The 21,537-nt window shown below is 39.5% G+C and overlaps 1 protein-coding gene across 10 annotated transcripts; it reads left to right on the forward strand.

The window, feature by feature from the left end:
- The first annotated feature begins 2,619 nt into the window (after nucleotides 1-2,619).
- plcd3b (phospholipase C, delta 3b) lies at nucleotides 2,620-21,535 on the forward strand. Of its 10 annotated transcripts, XR_008387449.1 has the most exons (18): nucleotides 2,621-2,932; nucleotides 4,707-4,865; nucleotides 7,222-7,450; nucleotides 8,472-8,601; nucleotides 9,261-9,486; nucleotides 10,389-10,590; nucleotides 10,693-10,834; nucleotides 11,161-11,313; nucleotides 11,486-11,608; nucleotides 15,188-15,325; nucleotides 15,549-15,720; nucleotides 16,334-16,450; nucleotides 17,354-17,532; nucleotides 17,850-17,985; nucleotides 18,137-18,286; nucleotides 19,897-19,970; nucleotides 20,150-20,239; nucleotides 20,879-21,535. XR_008387449.1 is itself a non-coding variant. In XM_053639014.1 (17 exons), exons 1-17 carry the CDS (start codon nucleotides 2,848-2,850, stop codon nucleotides 20,159-20,161), a joined length of 2,427 nt encoding a protein of 808 aa, XP_053494989.1. In that variant the 5' UTR covers nucleotides 2,621-2,847; the 3' UTR covers nucleotides 20,162-21,535. The 10 variants fall into 10 exon arrangements, 7 of the variants coding, with proteins under 7 accessions (XP_053494990.1, XP_053494989.1, XP_053494988.1 ...); XM_053639014.1 differs by having other exon boundaries at nucleotides 20,150-21,535; XR_008387447.1 differs by having other exon boundaries at nucleotides 2,622-2,932; nucleotides 19,897-20,239.
- Nucleotides 21,536-21,537: the final 2 nt, after the last annotated feature.

Genomic DNA, 21,537 nt, shown 5'->3' on the forward strand with positions numbered 1-21,537 from the left:
TCAAAATAATACTAAAAAAACTTTCACCACTAGATGGCATAGAAAATGCACTTTATATATATATATATATATATATATATATATATATATATATATATATCTCCACGTATATACACAGTCTTCCAAAAGTATTGGAACAGCAAGACCAATTCTATTGTTTTCGTTATACATTGGACACATTTAGGTTTGATATCAAAAGATGAATATGAGACGACAGATCCGAATTTCAGCTTTCATTTCCTCCTATATATATGTACACATCCAGATGTGTTAAAGAACTTAGAACATGGCAGTTTTCGTTTGAACCCATCCGTTCTTTTTTTTTTTCAAGTGATCAGAAGTATTGTAACATGTAAGTGATAGGTGTTTCTTGCTACCCAGCTGTGCCCTGTTAAATTGATTGTTTAAAGAATTAATAACTCTGAATGTTTACTTTTGGTTTGAGACTTGGGTTTCACCTGTGAAGACTGCATTTGTTGTTAAAAAGGATAAACCAATATGAAGACCAGAGAGCTTTCTATGGGAGAAAAGCAAGCCATTTTGAAGCTGAGAAAAGTGGGAAACTCTATCGGTACCATGGCACAAGCATTGGGCATAGCCAATACAACCATTTGGAATGTCCTAAAAAAGAAGAAGAAAGAAACCACCATACTGAGCAACAGACACTGAATGAGTCCGCCAAGGAAAACAACAACAGCTGGTGAAAAGAAACATTGTGACAGTTGTGAAGAAAAACCCAAAAGCAACAATGACCAACAGCCTCCACCAACAACCTTCACAGGGCAAGGGTGACAGTATCACAATACTATACCATAAGATGCAAACCACTCATCAGAATAAGAATCAGAATGCCAGATTGGAATTCACAAAGAAATACAGAGATGAGCCACAAAAATTCTAGAACTAAGATTAACTTCTACCAAAGTGATGGAAAGGCCAAATTGTGGAGAAAGAATGGATCTACTCATGATCCAAAACATAGAAGCTCATCAGTCAATCATGGTGGAGGTAGTGTCATGGCTTGGACTTGCATGGCTGCATCTGGAATGGACTCACTAATCTTTATTGATGATGTAACTCATGATGGTAGCATCAGAATAAATTCAGAAGTCTACAGAAACAATCTGTCTGCCAATTTACAGAGAAATGCATCCAATCTATTTTGGAGGAACATCATCATGAAGCAAGAAAATGACTCAAAGAGCACTGCCAACAAAAAATGGGGGGGGGGGGGAGTGTATTTTAGCCTGGCCAAGTCAGCCACCAGACCTTAACCCACTTGAGAATGTATTTCACCTCCTGGAATGGAGAATGAAGGGAGAAACCCCACAAAACAAACAACAACTGAAAGAAGCTGCAGTACAAGTCTGGAAAAGCAACACAAAAGAACAATCTGTTCAAAATGGGACTGTATAAAATGTATAAACTACAGCACTAGTGATAATGTAACACAGATTCAATGAAATGATTAATACAGTTGCAAAGTACACAGATCACAGATACTGATTTTAAACCAACCAACCAACCAACCTACAAACAAACAAACAACAGACAGACAATCAAACAAACAAACCAGGATATATGATGCTGAATTGCAGAACACAATCATATCTGTAATACAGAATATTTATTGATTGGCATTCCTTTTTAATCAGTGAAATATTTTTAACAGTGTCCTGTTCTGTTGTAATTTCTACGTAAATGTTGATCTAAATGGGACCTTATCAGTTGTCATATTATAATTTTTTATTATCAAGTTTCCACAACTTTTCTGGAACAGTGCTGATTTTGTTCACCAACACAGAACGTTATTGTTCCCCCCAAGAAAAATAACCAAAGGGGAAATAAATGTTAGCTTTAGGGAAACAAGAGTTTGGAAGGGTAATTGTTCAGTTTAAAGGGTTAAAGTTCAGTTTTCTGTCTATGTGAATAAAACAAATACTTCCAACTAGACCCAGATGGTAACTGCTCTCTATCCAGATAAACATAATACTATGTAGGATTAAGTTAAGCTGTTTCTGTACCAGATGAAATTGACAATTTATTGTTGGCAATGCACTGCTGGTTGAACTATTCAGAGATGTCTTTAATTCAAATCAGTTTCTGATTTTCATCTTTAAATCTTTAAGACTGAAACTTTTTCAGGGCATTGGTTCCCTCGGGGATTTTTTTTGTAGTCAAAACAGGGTTTGAATTCTGAGCGCCATATGGAATTGAAATTCCTCATTCGGACACGAGGGGGCAACATTTCATTCAAATGCTTTGTACAAACTGTGGTTGCTTGCATACGTTTGCTTATTAATAGCTCTTTTAAAATATGCATCAATCAAAAATGCATTCTTGGGGGCAAACTCTACCCGCATAGATGGAAGATCTAATCGTGTTTTATATTCTTTACTTGTGATGTTGGCTAAATGTGTAATCAGACCTCCCAGCTGGTTTCAAAACAGATTTAGATTTTGGAAAGCCTTGGGTAGTTTATAACTTGGAAGCAAGAGATTTTGCCATATAATTCATTCTTTTTCAAACAGAGAGGCCATCACTGGGGGGGGGGGGGGGGGCATATTAGCGTACTAAATATAATACAAAAAACCAGTGCGTTTTCATGCGGGTCTGTTCTGTGAGCCTCGGCTCGGTAATCGGATTGCAGAGTGCGTCCTCCACTCGCAACGTCATCGAACATGGGCGTGGCCTCCAATGTTTGGGATAAATGCGTCAAGTGGTGCGCATGAAGCAGAGGGATAAAAGATCGGTGGTGTTTATTGTGTGAGTAATATAGGTCAAGGACGCTAAGGCTCAGGAGAAGTAGAGAGAGCTGCTGAAAAACGGTCGGGCTGCAGAAGTGTGATGCTGGGCAGCGAGGACAAGGCAGAGGCCGTGCACAGGAACGGAGCCACTCAACCTACAGCACAGCAGCCTCTGAAGAATTTAGGTAGGAGAAGGAAAAGACATTCAGCATCCAGACTAGTGCACATGTAGCCTGAATTAAATCACGGAAATTATTATTATTATTATTATTATTATTATTATTATTGTTGTTGTTGATGTTGTTAGTTACATCCAAAGGTAGTGTGTTCCTGTAGCCTATAATAAACCATTAGTTTAGTGTTGGTAGTGATTCATATCAAGTAGAAGTAAAATACTTTGCCAACATGTCTGAAAGATAACAGATTTAAGTTTGATTTATTTATTTTAAAGGTGTGTCAAAAGTGTTTCAGTGCTGCTTAGCAATTACATACATACAGTACTGTGCAAAACTCTTAGGCACCCTTTATATATATATATATATATATATATATATATATATATATATATATATATATATATATATATATATATATTATTTAATGACTCCTGCATTATCGAGTCAATACAAAAACATTTTAGATTCCCAAACAAAATGAAATGTTAAAGAGAAATGTTTGCATGTCAGTAAAGAAAGCAGAATATTAATTTAGAGAACACTTTTCAGACAAAAAAAATCACATAATGAAGGCTGCTAGGTTTTGCTGCAAAAAATAAGAAGCGAGTGCGACAGTCAAAGTCTCCAGAAGAACCGTGTCTGGTTCAAGACGCTCAGTAAAATTACAGCTCATTTCCTCATAAAACTGCACCAATTGTACTGGAGACTACATTCCCCCCCCCCCCCCTTTTCCTTTTTATGGAGCAAAGGGTCGTCACACAAGTATTGACTTTTGTTTCTTTTGTTGCTGTTTACTGCACTTTATGGTCATTTAAAAAAATGTGGAAACATTTAATTTAATTATTTTTGAAAGCATCTTTGCTCTACAGCATTTCTTTAGATATGACTAAGACTTTTGCACAGTACTGTACATTTACCTAGTTATTACGCTGTTAAATGAGCACTTTTGTAAATGTGCATGGGTGTGGGTGTTTCAGAGAGAGAGAGAGAGAGAGAGAGAGAGAGAGGACAAAAGCACAGAATGGTAAAAGTTGACAGTGGGGCAGTGTAACTTTAGGGCACAGTGATAAACTTTCAGTTATGGGTACATTTGTACAATTGTTTTTAAACAGCACCGAAAACAAGGTATGTTGGAGTTATTTATCCAGTGTGTGGAAACTCACAGTATGTTCCTCAGAGAACAGGCCCAGCCCAGTCTATTCATTCTGACAGAATAAGTTTTTGATATATATTTGATATATATCTGTCATTTCATATAGTAGGAAATACACTCATTTTCAAACCCAGAACAGAATGCAAGCTTGCTTCCCTCTGAGGTTCAAGTTGAATGACCTCAAGCTGTGCTGTTATTTCGGAGCATGAGCTAAGGACAAAACAATGCCTCACATTATCACCTAAAAGGGTTATAATGGTTTTCAACTGACATGCTTTTAGTGAATAAAACAGATCTGGACTAAGCTGTGATTGATATTTTGTTGTTGAATTGGAAGCAAATTTCTTAAGATGTTGTTTAGAAGAACAATTATGGAGTGAATTGAAGAGGGCTTTTGGACATTCTTCAACTGATTATGTTACTGAGTGCTTTTAGTGGCACTTCATACAGCGTCCAAGACATAATTCTTAGCTGACCAACTTAACCACTGTTACTAATTTGTTGCATTGCACATATCAGGCTATCATGACTTTTTCATTCATAAATAGAAATAAACCAAACGATCTAGTTAATTCTGTAAGTCTCTGACCCCCAACCCCCGCCCCACCGCGCTCTCTATCTCTTTTTCAGGTGTCCAGGATAATGCAGATGTAAAGACCATGCTGCATGGCTCCTCCATGTTAAAGGTGCGTTCCCCTTGCTGGCAGAGGAAACGCATGCTACAGCTGCAGGATGATGGCGTCACAGTGCGTTGTGAATCCAATGGTACCTTCAGCAAGACCAAAACCTGTAAGTCCGCCTACCTAGGGCCAAAAGCAATGGGTCTTGTATACATGGGTCATCAGCAGATCATCCTCATTGAGTCTTATGAATTTAAGTATTTCTAAAGTTTAACACTCTAACTGGACCAGATGGTGATCAGAAGAGGAGAGAAGACATTACTGGGCTCAACAGCACTACAGCTTTGTAAGCATGAAGTCTGAGAGCTTTTTTCAGTAAGGTGGAGTTTTAAATATACCTCTGAATTATGGGTATGCAAACACTGTAGTAAGCAGGTCTACTGTGCCACAGTGCTGACTGTTATTACAGGGCTGAACTATTTGTAGCTCAAACAGGGGGGTAACTATACCAGGCCTGTAAGTTGCACTCAACAAATTAGAGGCTATGATGGGGTGGGAAGAGTTTGGCCTTCCTTCTTCTGGTTTGTTCTATATGGGTTATATGAAGGGTAATCATTGCCCTGGAAGTAGTGTAGCCTGTACATAGAAACTTGGTCTTCAGTTGCTTGTAGTCAGTGGTGTTATTTTGCAATGTGGGCAAGACCTGTGTGATGTGTGCACACCGGGGGAGGAAAGTAACAAACTACATGTACTCTTGTTACAGTACTTGAGTACTTGGTTCACTGTAATGGTACTTTCTTGAGTATAATTAATAATACCTTTAGTTTTACTTGAGATTTTCTTCCTCTAATCTATTATTCTTCAAAATATCGCAATGTAAAACCAACAAGAAAATGAATGAATTCAAGACTCTCTCACACTAAAGATCTTATCTAAAGGAATCAATTCATCAGTCAAAATTCATTTACAAATTTGGACAAGGACGCAGTATGCCAAATCTCAGCTCAATCAGATTTACGGTTCCTGAGAACGTCTTTTTAAGTCTTAAAAAGTATTCATTAATTTTTTTTTTTTTTTTAAATGAACACCACCTCCTTCAGATTTTCACCCCTTGTAGACATTCTCAGAATCTTGTCTTAAACATCTTGAGTAAACTAAGTTCTTCCCCATATTGACGGCCATAATGTTTACAAATGTCAGCTTAATTTGATCATTACTGAGCTTCAGGCTGATATGGTTACACCAATTTTGTGAAAATAATAGGACTAGTTAGCATGTAATTCACATTTAATTTACATAGCACCTTTTTATGCCTCTGTCACTAGGTCAAGGTCACAGCAAGGTCAAATGTCTGAAATAGTTTTCCTTTAGTAGCTTCTTTTCTGTTTGTCATACAGAGATGTTACTTAGCTTTCATGTTTAGAAACTCAAGGCCCATTTTCTGGCAATGTAAGATTTTTGCCATTTGTCCATCCGTCCATTTGTCTGAGATTCTCATTAGCCTGATATCTCAAGAAAAGGTTGAATGTTTGTAGCATTTCTTTGGAATTATCATTGTAACTAGCAGATGAATTGATTAGATTTTGGAATTATTACAAACAAGGTCAAAATCACAAGTCTGTTATATACTAAGGGTACTTCAGGCATACAAATTTGTAACAAGAAAAACAAGACTTCTTGGTGACAGATACGTTCCTGTCGGCCCATTGGCATTGAGTTTTGCGTGTTTAAACCTAAGGCCGCTACACAGAAGTAACAGACAATGAAGTCAACAAAACCCAACATGCTAGGACTCAAGGAAACAAGTGTTGATAGAACAAGGATGTTTTCAGCCTGACTGTAATAGAAGAGATGGAAGAGCTGTCCAAGAATGATTGAGCTAGCTAAAGTACTTTCTGCTCGTGTGCTATTTGTTTCAGCCAACGAATGAGGAATGAAACAGGAATTACAGTAATCTAGCAAGTGAGAGCTGTAGCCTCTTTCCACTCCACTGGTATTAGGAGAGAAAGGATTATCTGTCAGATACTTTTGACAGAGCAGATTTCCTGTTGTTACAGTGGTGTCTTGGACCCATTTTTGTCACAGAACATCTATATTTGTTATTGGTTATCATCAACGTTCAGTATCATACTGCTGAGCGGCTAATCCTTCCACCACGATGGTTCCACTATGAAGTGGAACCTCAACACAAAAAGAAGAAGATTGGTTATCATTTAGTTAAGTATGTTCCATCAGAGTGATTCATGCTCTGCAGGTGTGTGTATATTTGTCTTTGCATATCTAAAGGAGGAAATACAGTATATATAAGCAAATATAGTGTGCGTGTTTATCCATTTTTTTCCAGTGTTTGTTCCTTGAATACATCAAGCACTGCAAGTAATATTGTATGCCTGTGTTTCTCTCTACTGATTTACTGATGATTGATTTACTCCTTTATTTGTGTTTGTATAATTGCAAATATTTGATTGGTATATATTTGAGTTGTTTTCAATATGACACTATTTCTGTACTGTCTCTGTCTTCAGTCTCGGTAATGGATGTGGAGTGTGTGCGTGAGGGCTGTCAGTCAGAGACCCTGCGCAGGCTTGCTGGCTCTGTCCCAGAGGACCAGTGTCTGACCATTGTCTTTAAGGGAGCGAGGAAGAGTTTGGACTTGCAGTGTGAGAGTGTAGAGGAGGCACAGCACTGGGCCCGGGGGATCTGCACCCTACAAGATCGAATCAACAACATGAGTCATACTGAGAAACTCGACCAATATCCTTCAACAGCATTCAACTGGCCGAACCAACAGATAGCCCTCATAAACATTTAAGGAACATAGGATTGATTTACTTTTTTTTTTCCATAACATTTAATCGCTCTAAAAGATGTATAGTGAGTTCACACCTTAAAGTCAGTGTGGCTTAGTGGTTAGCACGCTTGCCTCACACCTCACAAACAGTCCAAAGACAGGCTGATTGGCATCTCTTAATTGTCCGTAGTGTGTGAGTGTGTGTGTGTGTGTGTGCAATTGTGCCCTGCAATGTGTTGGCAAGATGTCCAGGGTATCCCACGCCTGGGAAAGGTTCCTGGCTCCCGGTGACCCTGTGTAGGATAAGCCGTATGGAAAATGGATGGATGGATGGATGGATGGATGGATATTCATTCCCTGGCCTTGTTGATGTCACATGGTCATTTAGACATATTTTTAAATCTTTTGCTGCAGGTTGCAGCACAGTCTGTTAACGCTCTGTACTACTGATCAGAAGGTTATGAGTTCATGATAGGGATACCAATACTGGCAATGGGTATCAGCCCAATACCAATATGCTCATTTACTAACACTGATACATAGCAACATCCGATATCATGTAATTCTATGTGACATAAACCTTAGTGTACGTCGTCATGCTAATAAACAGATGACATGAAATGACCGGGATCTGTACGTCTTATGCAACTTGTGATCAAAGCAAAGCACTCTGCAAACTATACTCTACGAAAATATCAAGAAAAGGAACTACAGTATTTCCATACAATACAAGTAACCTAAAAGAACATCTTTATGGAGTTTCTTTAACAGAGAGCATGATGCACACATCGAGCGCATATCATTAAAAATGAGCACAAGGTCTTCAGTCCGGTTGGTTTTGTGATCATACAGCCTACACAATCAATTAGGCTTTAATGTTGTCTTATATGGCTAATAAATCAACTTTGCACACATTTTTTGTTTATGTGAAAACACAGTTGAATTCCTCACATGACTTGTGTGTTGATCCCTGACTGCTTACACCTGGATACATGGCTACCTGAAGCAGGCAGATTTAGACCAGGATGGGAAGATGTCTTATGAAGAAGTGCAGACACTCCTCCAGATGATCAACATAGACCTTGATGAGCAATATGCCCTTCAATTGTTCAAGGTTAGAACGCTCTCTTACTGCTCTTGATTAGACTTCTTCTGTGGTATAATGACCATTATTAGATGTAATTGTTTTATTGAGTTCATTTTAAGTTAGTCCGTATGCTATAACATTTGATACTATCCTTGTCCTTCACTATTATAGCAGTGTAGTAATATTAATACCCCTGAGTCATTTTCAGCTGGAAAATAATAAACATCTGTATACCAGGATTTCTGAATATGTATTTTGGAAATACCACCATGTCCTCCTGTTATGCCAAGTAGCTAGCAAGCTAGTTTATCACAGGTAGACACGAATGGAATTTCAGTATCTTAAATATTCATTAGGACGCCATGTTCTTAGTAATTTTAGAACAGATTTTATTACAGTGCTGAAACCTTTCAAATATATCATATATCATAATTACCTGCTATCTAGCATGGAGGTTCTGGGTGGAGAACTAATTTGCTGATTCAAACCATTAAGCCTATGTCATGACATCACAACCTGAGCTCATTTGTAACTCCTCAAATCTTTAAAAAAAAAAATTTTAATTATGAAGAAAGGTTCAAGCGTGAATGTTATGATATGTGTTAAATAAATCTGACCCAAATACCAGTCTATATCATAGGAATGAACCCTGCAATTAGAATGAGCTCAATGTGTGTATGTAACAGAAATGTGACCGCTCAGCGGACGATCGTCTGGACCACAGTGAGATCGAGCTGTTTTGTCGTGAGCTGTTGCGTCGACCCGAGCTAGACGCAGTGTTCCGGGAATACTCGTCCAACGGCCGTGTGCTGTCCACAGTGGATCTGCGTGAATTTCTGAAAGACCAAGGAGAAGACAACACCCTTGTCCATGCGCAGAGTCTCATCCTTACGTATGAACTCAACGAGTGGGGTAAAACAGTGTCTTTTATTATACACTCTCAAAAACAGTGCCGTTTCTCCACTTCCTCATACAAGTGTTTGTTTATTACTATGAGGTATTATGGAAGAGAGTCATTATTGTTGGCCCCTGTTTATTTTAATGGGGTTGGTCACTAGTGCTTTGTCCATGAGGAGCATAATTTCAGCCAGTGACCTAAACTGCATATACCTTGATGTGACTCAAAATGCTAGAAAAGCTGAAATATGACATGTGAATAACACTTTCCAACATGATATGGTCAAATCCATGGGATCGAGGAAAAAAATCAAGTGCTTTTATTGCTGCTTTAGTGTCAACCTAAAACTAACAGTTACTGAAAAGAGACTTATCGTTACATTGATTGTAATGTTGGTTAAAAATTTTCGCAGGGGTAAAGGTTCCTCGTTTTGAATGTAAGTGTATGGGGAAACATCATAGATTAGTTGATTCATGTCTTGTAAGGTTCATTATTTTCCTTTTTCCATGACATGCCTTGATTATATACAGTAGAACTCTCTTATTATCTCACTCTCACAAGCTTTCATCACTGTGGGGACTCTTAACTCCACCATATTGTAAATATTTGATTTAGCCCATGTGTCTTCACCCAGCAATTTTGGATAAAACAGCTGCCAGCAAAATCCAAGGACTTATAAGTTTCTAGCTGACATCTATAAATATGCTATTAGCTGATTATACTATGTCAGAAGTTTTACATCATAGTATTACTTACAGCTATAAAAAATGTATAAGATTTTGTATCTGATTTGAACTCATTGACTGTCAAGAGTTTATGGCTCAGTATTTGAAAATAATTACAAAGCATTATTTGTGCTCTTGGTGCGTATTCAAATAAGCCCAATTAACATCTATGTCTGTTTTCTGGCTCACAGCTCGGAAAAACCAGCTCATGACAGCAAACGGGTTCACCATGTACATGCTGTCGAAGGAGAATGTTGTGTTCGATCCAGAGCATGGCTTAGTGTATCAGGATATGAGCCAACCGCTCAGTCACTACTTCATCTCCTCTTCCCACAACACCTACCTTACCAAAGACCAGGTCATGGGCGAGAGCAGTGCCGAGCCGTATATCCGGTAAAACATCCACGTTTACACGTACACATAGCGCCTATTGACATTTAAAGGTAAAGGCCTGCTTTTTATCTGTGTGCGTGTGTGTGTGTGTGTGCTGTGCAGAGCTCTTAGCCATGGCTGCCGCTGTGTTGAGCTCGATTGTTGGGATGGAGATAGAGAACCGGTGATTTATCATGGCCACACCCTTACTTCCAAAGTACCTTTCAGAGAGGTGGTGGAGGCCATTGCTGAGTATGCGTTTAAGGTGGGAACGGGGTGTATTAATGAGATATTGTTTATGTTAGCACTTTTTTGTGAGGTTGTTCTTTTTTTATTCAGCCGCTCACAGATCATAGGACTGATGAAATATTTCATTATATTACTTAAGGAATGAAAACACGACGGGATGTGCTGTTATATTGCTTCATGTTTCATAATTATGACTTTATGTTGATGTGTATTACTTTAAATGTATGTTTGATATGGTGTAATTATATAAAGTATACATATAGATAAAGTATCATTGTAATTCTTTAGTTCTGTCTATGTGTCATCAGTTTCCTGTATTATACTGGTCTGTGCACTGTGCAGGCCTCTCCGTACCCTCTGATTCTGTCTCTGGAGAATCACTGTTCAGTGGAACAGCAGGAAGTTATGGCCCAGCAGCTGCGCTCTATCCTGGGGGATAAACTGCTCACTAAACCCCTTAACAATCACAAGTGTGACAGCCTTCCCTCACCAGAGGTACTGTGGAAATACAGGTCCATACTGACATTTCTGTCCAACTGTATGCTGTATCTGTGTTGTCTTCCCTATATTTACACTTTCTTTGCACTCACTTTCTTTCTTTCTTTTTATATTATTTTGTAATTATGTAGAGCATGACTTCTAAGTATATGTTGATTCTATGTTTCAGTTTGTCTTGACTGTCTGCTTGAGCTCATCCTGCCTGTGGTCATCAAATACTGTCATCAGAGAGTCAGAAATCCAGAGCGACTTACATTTATCTAATTTTTTTTATATACAGTATCTCACAAAAGTGAGTACATCCCTCACATTTTTGTAAATATTTGATTATAACTTTTCATGTGACAACACTGAAGAAATGACACTTTGCTACAATGTAAAGTGGTGAGTGTACAGTTTGTGTAACAGTGTACATTTGCTGTCCCCTCAAAATAACTCAACACACAGCCATTAATGTCTAAACCACTGGCAACAAAAGTGAGTACACCCCTAAGTGAAAATGTCCAAATTGGGCCCAATTAGCCATTTTCCCTCCCCGGTGTCATGTGACTTGTTAGTGTTACAAGGTCTCAGGTGTGAATGGGGACGAGGTGTGTTAAATTTGGTGTCATCGCTCTCACACTCCCTCATACTGGTCACTGGAAGTTCAACATGGCACCTCATGGCAAAGAACTCTCTGAGGATCTGAAAAAAAGAATTGTTGCTCTACATAAAGATGGCCTAGGCTATAAGAAGATTGCCAAGACCCTGACACTGAGCTGCAGCACGGTGGCCAAGACCATACAGCGGTTTAACAGGACAGGTTCCACTCAGAACAGGCCTCGCCATGGTCGACCAAAGAAGTTGAGTGCACGTGCTCAGCGTCATATCCAGAGGTTGTGTTTGGGAAATAGACGTATGAGTGCTGCCAGCATTGCTTCAGAGGTTGAAGGGGTGGGGGCTCAGCCTGTCAGTGCTCAGACCATACACCGCACACTGCATCAAATTGGTCTGCATGGCTGTCGTCCCAGAAGGAAGCCTCTTCTAAATATGATGCACAAGAAAGTCCGCAAACAGTTTGCTGAAGACAAGCAGACTAAGGACATGGATTACTGGAACCATGTCCTGTGGTCTGATGAGACCAAGATAAACTTATTTGGTTCAGATGGTGTCAAGCGTGTGTGGCGGCAACCAGGTGAGGAGTACAAAGACAAGTGTGTCTTGCCTACAGTCAAGCATGGTGGTGGGAGTGTCATGGTCTGGGGCTGCATGAGTGCTGCCGGCACTGGGGAGCTACAGTTCATTGAGGGAACCATGAATGCCAACATATACTGTGACATACTGAAGCAGAGCATGATCAGTATGCAGTATTCCAGCATGATAACGACCCCAAACACACCTCCAAGATGACCACTGCCTTGCTAAAGAAGCTGAGGGTGAAGGTGATGGACTGGCCAAGCATGTCTCCAGACCTAAACCCTATTGAGCATCTGTGGGGCATCCTCAAACGGAAGGTGGAGGAGCACAAGGTCTCTAACATCCACCAGCTTCGTGATGTCGTCATGGAGGAGTGGAAGAGGATCCAGTGGCAACCTGTGAAGCTCTGGTGAACTCCATGCCCAAGAAGGTTAAGGCAGTGCTGGAAAATAATGGTGGCCACACAAAATATTGACACTTTGGGCCCAATTTGGAAATTTTCACTTAGGGGTGTACTCAATTTTGTTGCCAGCGGTTTAGACATTAATGGCTGTGTGTTGAGTTATTTTGAGGGGACAGCAAATTTACACTGTTACACAAGCTGTTACTCAATACCTTACATTGTAGCAAAGTGTCATTTTTTCAGTGTTGTCACATTAAAAGATATAATCAAATATTTACAAAAATGTGAGGGGTGTACTCACACTTTTGCTAGATACTGTATGTATATATACACCAGTCAGACATAACATTAAAACCACTGGCAGGTGACGTGAATGACATTGATTATTTAGTTACAGTGGTACCTGTCAAGGGCTGGGATATATTAGGCAGCAAGTGAACAGTCATTTCTTGAAGTTGATGTGTTGGAAGCAGGAAAAATGGGCAAGAGTAAGAATCTGAAAGACTTTGACAAAATGTGCTGGCTAGACAATTAGGTCAAAGCATCTGGGTCTTGTGGAGTGTTCCCTGTATGCAGTAGTCAGTACCTACCAAAAGTGGTCCAAGGAAGGACAAATGGTTAATGGCTGAAAACGTTAATGCTGGCATGGTAGAAAAGTGTCAGAACACATAGTGCATCACGGATTGCTGTGTATGGGGTTGCGTAGCTGCAGACAGATCTAAGTGCCCATGCGTACCCCTGTCCAGTGCCTACAATGGGCACATGAGCACCAGAACTGGACCATCGAGCAATGGAAGAAACTGGCCTGGTCTGATCACATTTTCTTTTACGTTATGTGGCCGGCCGGGTGCGTGTGCAGCGTTTACCTGGGGAAGAGATGGCACGAGGATGCACTTTGGGAAGATAGCAAGCCGGCAGAGGCAGTGGCAACGGTATTCCCTAATGGCAGTGGCCTATTTCAGCAGGATAATGCGCCCTGCCACTCTGCAAAATTTGTTCAGGAACAGTTTGAGGAACATGACAAAGAGTTCAAGGTGTTGACTTGGCCTCCAAATTCCCCAGATCTCAATCCGATCGAGCATCTGTGGGATGTACTGGACAAACAAGTCTGATCCATGGAGGCCCCACCTCATAACTTACAGGATTTAAAGGAGCTGCTGCTAATGTCTTGGTGCCAGATACCACAGCACACCTTCAGAGGTTTTGTGGAGTCCATGTCTTAAAGGGTCAGAGCTGTTTTGCTGGCAAGCCCTACACAATATTAAGCAGGAGGTTTTAATGTTATGGCTGCTTGGTGTATTATAAATAAAGGTATCCATGTTCCCAACCAACCAGTCCAGCAGCCAGCCAACTTTCATGCAGTACTGTTAAACAAAACATGACCCTGTTTCCGGGTAATTGTTCATGTTTGAAATTAGGTTAATGCATTTTGCATTCCTATACTCTGGAGTGATTCATTATTATCTTATTATATTTAGAAAACGATCCATTATATCTTTTTATGTCCCAGAACGTTGTATGCAGTGCTGGATAAATGGAGTATCTGTGTCAAAGTATTTGAATAGCAAAATCTTGAAATATTGGGATGCGCAAAGTAGCAACTGATATAATCTGCATAAAAATATACAAAATTGCCTCGGGTCCCCGCAACACATCTGGTAGTATTGGCAAGTTCTTCAAACAAATCTAAAATCAGCCTAAAACAAAATGCACAATTTTCCCTTTAGCCCAAATATGATATATGATCCTATGTTTTCACACAGTTTATGCACAAATCCCACCATTTCTTCAATGGATAATCTTACCTCGATACATGTATCTAAGTACTGCTGCTGTAATCATAAAGGCTGTGATGCTCATACTGAACATCACGTCAATACATTTAGTAATGTTGGACTTTACAGTATACTTGTAGAAGATTGATGATTTATAAATAAATACACAATATATTAGTGTAATCTAGACGTTCCCTTGCCACTATCACCTCTGATTTGCTCATTAAGGATCTCCATCTACATTTGGTTTTCTGTAAAGCTGCTTTGTGACATACATATAAAATTGAACATGTCTGATACATGAATCTACACATATAATGTATGTAAGTAATGAAAGACATCTTGGACAAAAGGTAGACACCAACCAGTGGACTCTGAAACTGTCTTGGTTGACAGGTTACAGTTGTATTTAATTGAACCGAACACTATGATTCATAGGTTTTGAAAAAAAACAAAACAAACCCTGATATGTAATTTATTGATCGTTCTCTGGTTTGCATGTTTGTTTTTATATTAGGAGCTGAAAGGGAAAATCCTGGTGAAGGGAAAGAAGGAACAAGTGGAGCAGGAGGACTCCAGTTCATCTGAGTCCAGCTGCTCTGAAGACGAGAGTAAAGCTGAGGGCAAAGTCAAGGCAAAGAAAGAGAGCAAGAAGGTGAACATCCAGTATTTACTGGTTATTTATTGCTGGGCTTTTTTCTGTAAACTATTACTGCTTCCTTGTGTTTTTATGAAAATATATCTCTGTGCTCAGTGTCCTGTTCACGCGAGGTCTTTTATGCCTGTATTTTAGTTTCAGTTTTATGAAGTTATTCTGTCTGTCTGTGTTTGCATGCTTGTGTGTGTGGTGTGTGTCTCTGACTCACTGTGTTTTCCAGTGTACGTGTGCTTCTTCTCCAAAGGTGTCTAAGCTGAGTCCAGAGCTCTCTGACCTGGTAGTGTACACTTGCAGCGTTCCGTTTAAAGGCTTTGATCAGGCAGCCAAGAGACCTCCTAATGAAATGTCCTCCTTCTCTGAAAGCAAAGCTCTTAAGCATATCAAAAACTCAGGTGACTTGCGTGTGTTGATACTTAACTGAAATTTACTTACTGAAACTCCATAAAATGTGTGACATTTTAAAACCATACATTTAATAGTTGTATAAATTGTTTAATAGTTGGCTTTGTCTAATAATAGATTATAATAATAAAACGGTCCATACAGGATTTCGCAGAGTTTATTTATTTTTTTTGTTATTGTCATTGTTATTGTTATAAATGCTTGAGTTTGCTGCGGCTTTTTCCCCCAATAAGCGATTTTGAAATTTTGCAATTTGTGGATTTATTTGTGGGTTCTTTTTGCCGAAAACTACTTGAATTGGCGAAATAGTTTTTCGCAGTGATGTTTGTTGGTAAACGAGACCTTTTAGCTGTCCTCATATTCGACGCACGTGAATCGAAGAGGGCTTTGGCTGAATGCGAGTTGTGATGATGTCACATGAGATGTCTTGGCCAAAATCTCCGGTAATTTTGAAAAATTGCGAGCTCCTGCGAATATTGCAGAGTTTCCTTGATTTTGCAAAATCCTGGTGGGACTGATAAAAAAGTCCCAGAGTACACGCTTATACTTCTTATGCATTACAACAGACTGCATGTTTTTCCATTAATTGCCTTCCATTTACAGGGAAGTTCTTTGTACGGCATAACAGCTGGCAGCTCAGCAGGATCTACCCTTCTGGTCAGCGCCTGCAGTCCTCCAACTACAACCCTCAGGACATGTGGAACGCCGGCTGCCAGATTGGTAAATTTTATTGCATGCTTCTTAAGAAGGCCTTTCCTACACTGTTAGAAACAAAAGGTAAATCTAGAACTGTTGATAGTTCTTCACTTTGTCATTTCAACTCAAGTCAAGTCAAGTGGCTTTATTGTCATTTCGACCATACACAGCTCGTACAGTACACAGTGAAATGAAACAGCGTTCCTCCAGGACCGTGGTGCTACATAAAACAACACACCTAACCATATGAGACGACACAGAACTAAATAAGACCTACACATTTCTACATAAAGTGCACGTGCAAACATGTGCAAACACCACAAGACCCTACAATAACTATGAAAACAGGACAGTAGGCACAGTAAGTGACAATGTAGCGCCAGCCAGTACAGCAGTTACGGGCACAAAAGCCCGTAACAGTATGTTTAGTATGTAAACATAACATACTATGATATAGTCATGCGGGCGGCTGTGGCTCAGTTGGTAGAGTAGGTTGTCCACTAATCGTAGGGTTGGCAGTTCGATTCCCGGCCCGCATGACCCCACGTGCCGAAGTATCCTTGGGCAAGACACTGAACCCCAAGTTGCTCCCGATGGCAAGTTAGTGCCTTGCATGGCAGCTCTGCTACCATTGGTGTGTGAGTGTGTGTGTGAATGGGTGAATGAGACACAGTGTGAAGTGCTTTGGATAAAAGCGCTATATATAAGTGTGCCATTTACCATATAGCATTCATATTCTTATACCATATATGGACATAGCATTTATTGTGGTAGCTGCAAGGGAAAGAGTGTAATAGTGACAAGAAATGAAATAGGGTATTTATATAATTAGGTTTTATAATTTATTATATTATTTCTGCACCATGAACCATTTTCGACACTTAATCCATCCAAACATAGCAACTTGTTCCTAATCATCTCTTACAGTGGCACTAAACTTCCAGACACACGGGGAGCAGATGGATCTAAATCAAGGGCGCTTCTTACCCAATGGACGCTGCGGATATGTACTAAAGCCCAGCTTTCTGTGCCAGCCTGACTCCGAGTTCAATCCTGAAAACACGGGGGGAGGACCAGGACACAACCCTACTCTCCTCATTATTAAGGTCTGTTGTCTCAGATAGATGTATTAGTTTGTCCCTTTTAATAACTCTACTATGTTAAGGCCAGATGTGAATCATACTCACAGGAGGTCGTTATGACCCACCCAGAGCCATTCGGCAGAATTATGTCTTGACACTGAAGTGATATTTTGGACAGCTTACATCTGGGTCACGTAATTAAATCTGTGGTGGTTAAAAAAAAAAAAAAAAGAGGAAGGCTAGTGCAAGATAACAAGCTAGAATATAAACCTGGAATTAAATGAATTAGCTGGAGAAATTTTCTACGAGACTATTTCTATAATTTGTGTGTTGTGTTTCAGGTCATCTCAGCCCAGCAGCTGCCTAAGCCAAACACAGAGAAACTCAAATCTATTGTAGACCCTATGGTCTGGGTGGAGATTCACGGGGCTCCCATAGACAACAACAAGAAAAAGACACACCGCATTGACAATAACGGCATGTCATCATTTCTTAATGAGCATACACAATAGCTGTTATTTTTAACTCCTGTGTGTGATCAGATACCTCAGTGAGTGTGTGTGTGTGAGAGAGAGAGAGAGTGTGTGTGTATTTAAGTCATGTTTCTCTCCTGTGTGTTCTTACTCAGGCTTTAACCCCAGGTGGGACTGCACCTTTAAGTTTCTGTTACATGTGCCAGAGCTGGTCCTAGTTCGCTTTTTAGTGGAGGATCATGATTACACAGCACGAAATGAGTTCCTGGGCCAGTTCACTCTCCCATTCACCAGCATGCGCACAGGTATAAGCTTATAGTTCTTATAGATTTGCATCTAACTTTTCAATACATAATATTGTAGAAAGAAATGTACATTTCATGCTTTCCAAGGGTTTTGTAGTATCTGTGCATGATCAGGCACAATGGTGGTAATAAATAACCATGACCATACACAGTTTTCCCTGAAAAAGTAGTCCCATCACTGAAAAAAACAACAATTCATACAAATTCATTCATTCATTCATTACTCATCTGTTATCCTATTCAAGGTGATGGTTGATCTGGAGCCTAACACGGTGGCTTAGTGCAGTGGTTTTCAAAGTGGGGGCTGCCAGGGGGCGCCTGGGGGCCCTCAACAATTTGGTGTGAAAAATAAATAAATACATGATTTTCTCTTTCTCACTGTCAGACAACCACACACACACAATCAATTCCTAATCTAATGTAATGTAAAGATGTAAGATGTAATTATTAATAAAAAAGGGGGATATATTCAGAAGTCAGTATTATTAATGTGTTTTAAAGACATCTTGTAAACGGGGGGCCTTGGTCAAATGTTAATGCCATTTGGGGAGCCTTGCCCTGGAAAAGTTTGGGAACCCATGGCTTAGTGGTTAGCACATTTGCCGCGCACCTCCAGAGTTGGAGGTTCAATTCCTGCCCTATGTGTGCTTTGGGTGTTTCCTCCAGGTACTCCCAATTTCCTCCAGTTGTAGGCTGATTGGCATTTTCCAAATTGTCTGTAATGTGTGATTGTGCCCTGTGATGGCTTGGCACCATGCCTCGTGCCCTGAGTCCCCTGGGATAGGTTCCAGGCTTCCTGTGACCCTGTGTAAGATGAGTGGTACAGAAAGTGGATGGATGGATAGACAGTCCATGCACCAGCATGTTTTAGGGAGGTGGAAGAAAACCAGGGAACGCAGTGGAAACCCAGAGAAACTCATTACAAAAAGTAACCCAAGCTCATGATCAATGCAGGGACACTGGTGCTGCGAGATGGCAGAACTACCCACTCCACCATCATGCCGTCATTATAAGGCATTAATTTACAAATACATCTGAATCCAGTCTTCGTAAATATGTTCAACAAAAATGTCAGCAGAAAAGCATTCGCCCTATCATGAATTTGAATCCCGACAGTGCCACAGACTTTTGTAGCGGGTGCTTTCTGGGTGTGTTTTGTGGGTGGGAGGGATGGCATCCTCTCTCTCTGCCCTGTCAGTCAGAGTGACACTCTCCAATTGCATGCATCTGTGAGCTTATGTATGTGGAAGAGGGTAGACAGCACTTTCCTCAAAGTGTGTTACGCAGCATGAGCAGCAGTTTTGAAAAGATGCAGTTGGCCGGATGCACGTGTCATGAAGGTTGCAATTATTAGTCTTCACAGAACTCAGTTGGTAAATGTCGTATGATAGGGGAGAGCTAAGTGGTGGGGGAATGTGCAGGTGAACAAACTTCCATTATAGGTCCTATAGGTTTTCTCTTCCTTTCAAAAGTAAAGAAACCTTCTTATTGTTATTGGTTGTGCAATACAGATACACTTACACTACAGATTAGGTTGAAAATCCTTTAAGGTATCCTTTAAGTGATCCACTAAATACCAACTTCTCTGAAATAAAATATCTGTTTTACAGGTTACAGACATGTGCGGCTACTGAGAGCAGACGGTTCAAGACTTACGCCTGCCAGCCTCTTCATTCACGTCAAGGTCAAACCCAATTACAGCAGCCACAAGCATGTCATGTCAACCAAAGCCTAGTCGAACACAGGAAATATAATCATTCAGCACCTGGACTACTGACTGGGTTACAACGGTTGATATTTTAATGTACAGTAATAATGACTTCATTTATATTCTGTCTGTGTTATTGTTCATTCTTTAAATAGGGAACTTACTGAGAAAGATGTGATGCAAATTAATCACAGAGACCAAACACAAAAAGCTGAGGAGTATATTCACTGCAGAATATAAACCAGGTTTGTCTCAATAAAGCCAGAGGTTTTTCAGGTCCCGGCATTGCCCCAGGGGATTATATGCATTAATGAAGTAACATAAAACCGGTCAAGATATTTATTATGTAATTATATAATGTCTTTAGAAATGATGAAGCAATACAGTAGGTTTCAGGTTTTTTTTTTGTCATGTAACGTGTCAAATGTAGCAGTATTTATTAAAATCCTTTAGGTATCTCTTGCAACTGAAGAATACTGTTGTTTAAAATGACACTGTGCTTAAACTAAGCATGATGAGGTTTCGAGAGCATTGTGGTGCTCATGGATTGCAAATGTAGCCTTTTTTTTCTCTCTTGATTGTTGGGAAAGAGTTGTTGGCAAAAAGCATGTTGGCAATGTGATCATAAAAACACTGAAACTGGACAGAAAAAATGTCTCGCTAAAAATGTACCGTCCAGTACAAACCTTTCAGGGCTGATATGAACAATGCTGTTTATTTTATATAATAGGTTAAAAAAAAAAACTTAACTGCTGAAGTAATCTTTTTGACATGATGGTGATGATCTGCATCACTCACTGTTATTCCTGTCTATTTGTCATATTTATATTATTATAAGTTTAAGGATTACTAATCAAAATTCACAATTCTGTTGTTTCGGACAGAACCTGATGTTTGCATGTGTGAACATTCTGAATAATTGAACATGTATGTGAGACCCTGCTTTAAAAAAATGTATATGGCTATTACAGCCCTGACTACCATTCCTTAAGTAAGTAACATTCCATCTGCACACATGCATTGTTTTAGCTGTAGAACCACAACCTTATAATAATTATAAGTTTAATTTTGGAGGTCAGGTTCGTTTAACTCTGTTAAAGCTGAGACACCAGCATCTGTTTTTAGACAGTATATAGTCGTCCCCCCCCCCCATTTAATTTTGAGATTGATAAAATCATACATTCTTTTTGTACAATAATGCCAATGCTTTTAAAATCTTGTTGAACAGGTCTGCCAGATGTGTTGGAATTAAGAAGCACTTCATTATTTTGTTTAGTTATCATGTGCTAGTAAATGCAAATTAGTAAGGAGAAATGAAAACCCTTGCTGTTATTGTTATTTGAAAAATGTGGTGGTAATGGTGAAAAGGGAAACAGCTTATTTGCACAGTTGAAGAAGCCATACTGTTACCTATGTGAGATGTATGTATTACAGCCATCAATAAGTCTATAGAATTGTCATGTACTGTACTGTAATGCCAAAATATTTCATTTGTAATCTCCAAATATACATAATAAACACTTTTTTTTTGTTAAATTGAATT

Source organism: Ictalurus furcatus, chromosome 13, assembly GCF_023375685.1.
Source record: "Ictalurus furcatus strain D&B chromosome 13, Billie_1.0, whole genome shotgun sequence".
Taxonomy (NCBI): Eukaryota; Metazoa; Chordata; class Actinopteri; order Siluriformes; family Ictaluridae; genus Ictalurus; species Ictalurus furcatus.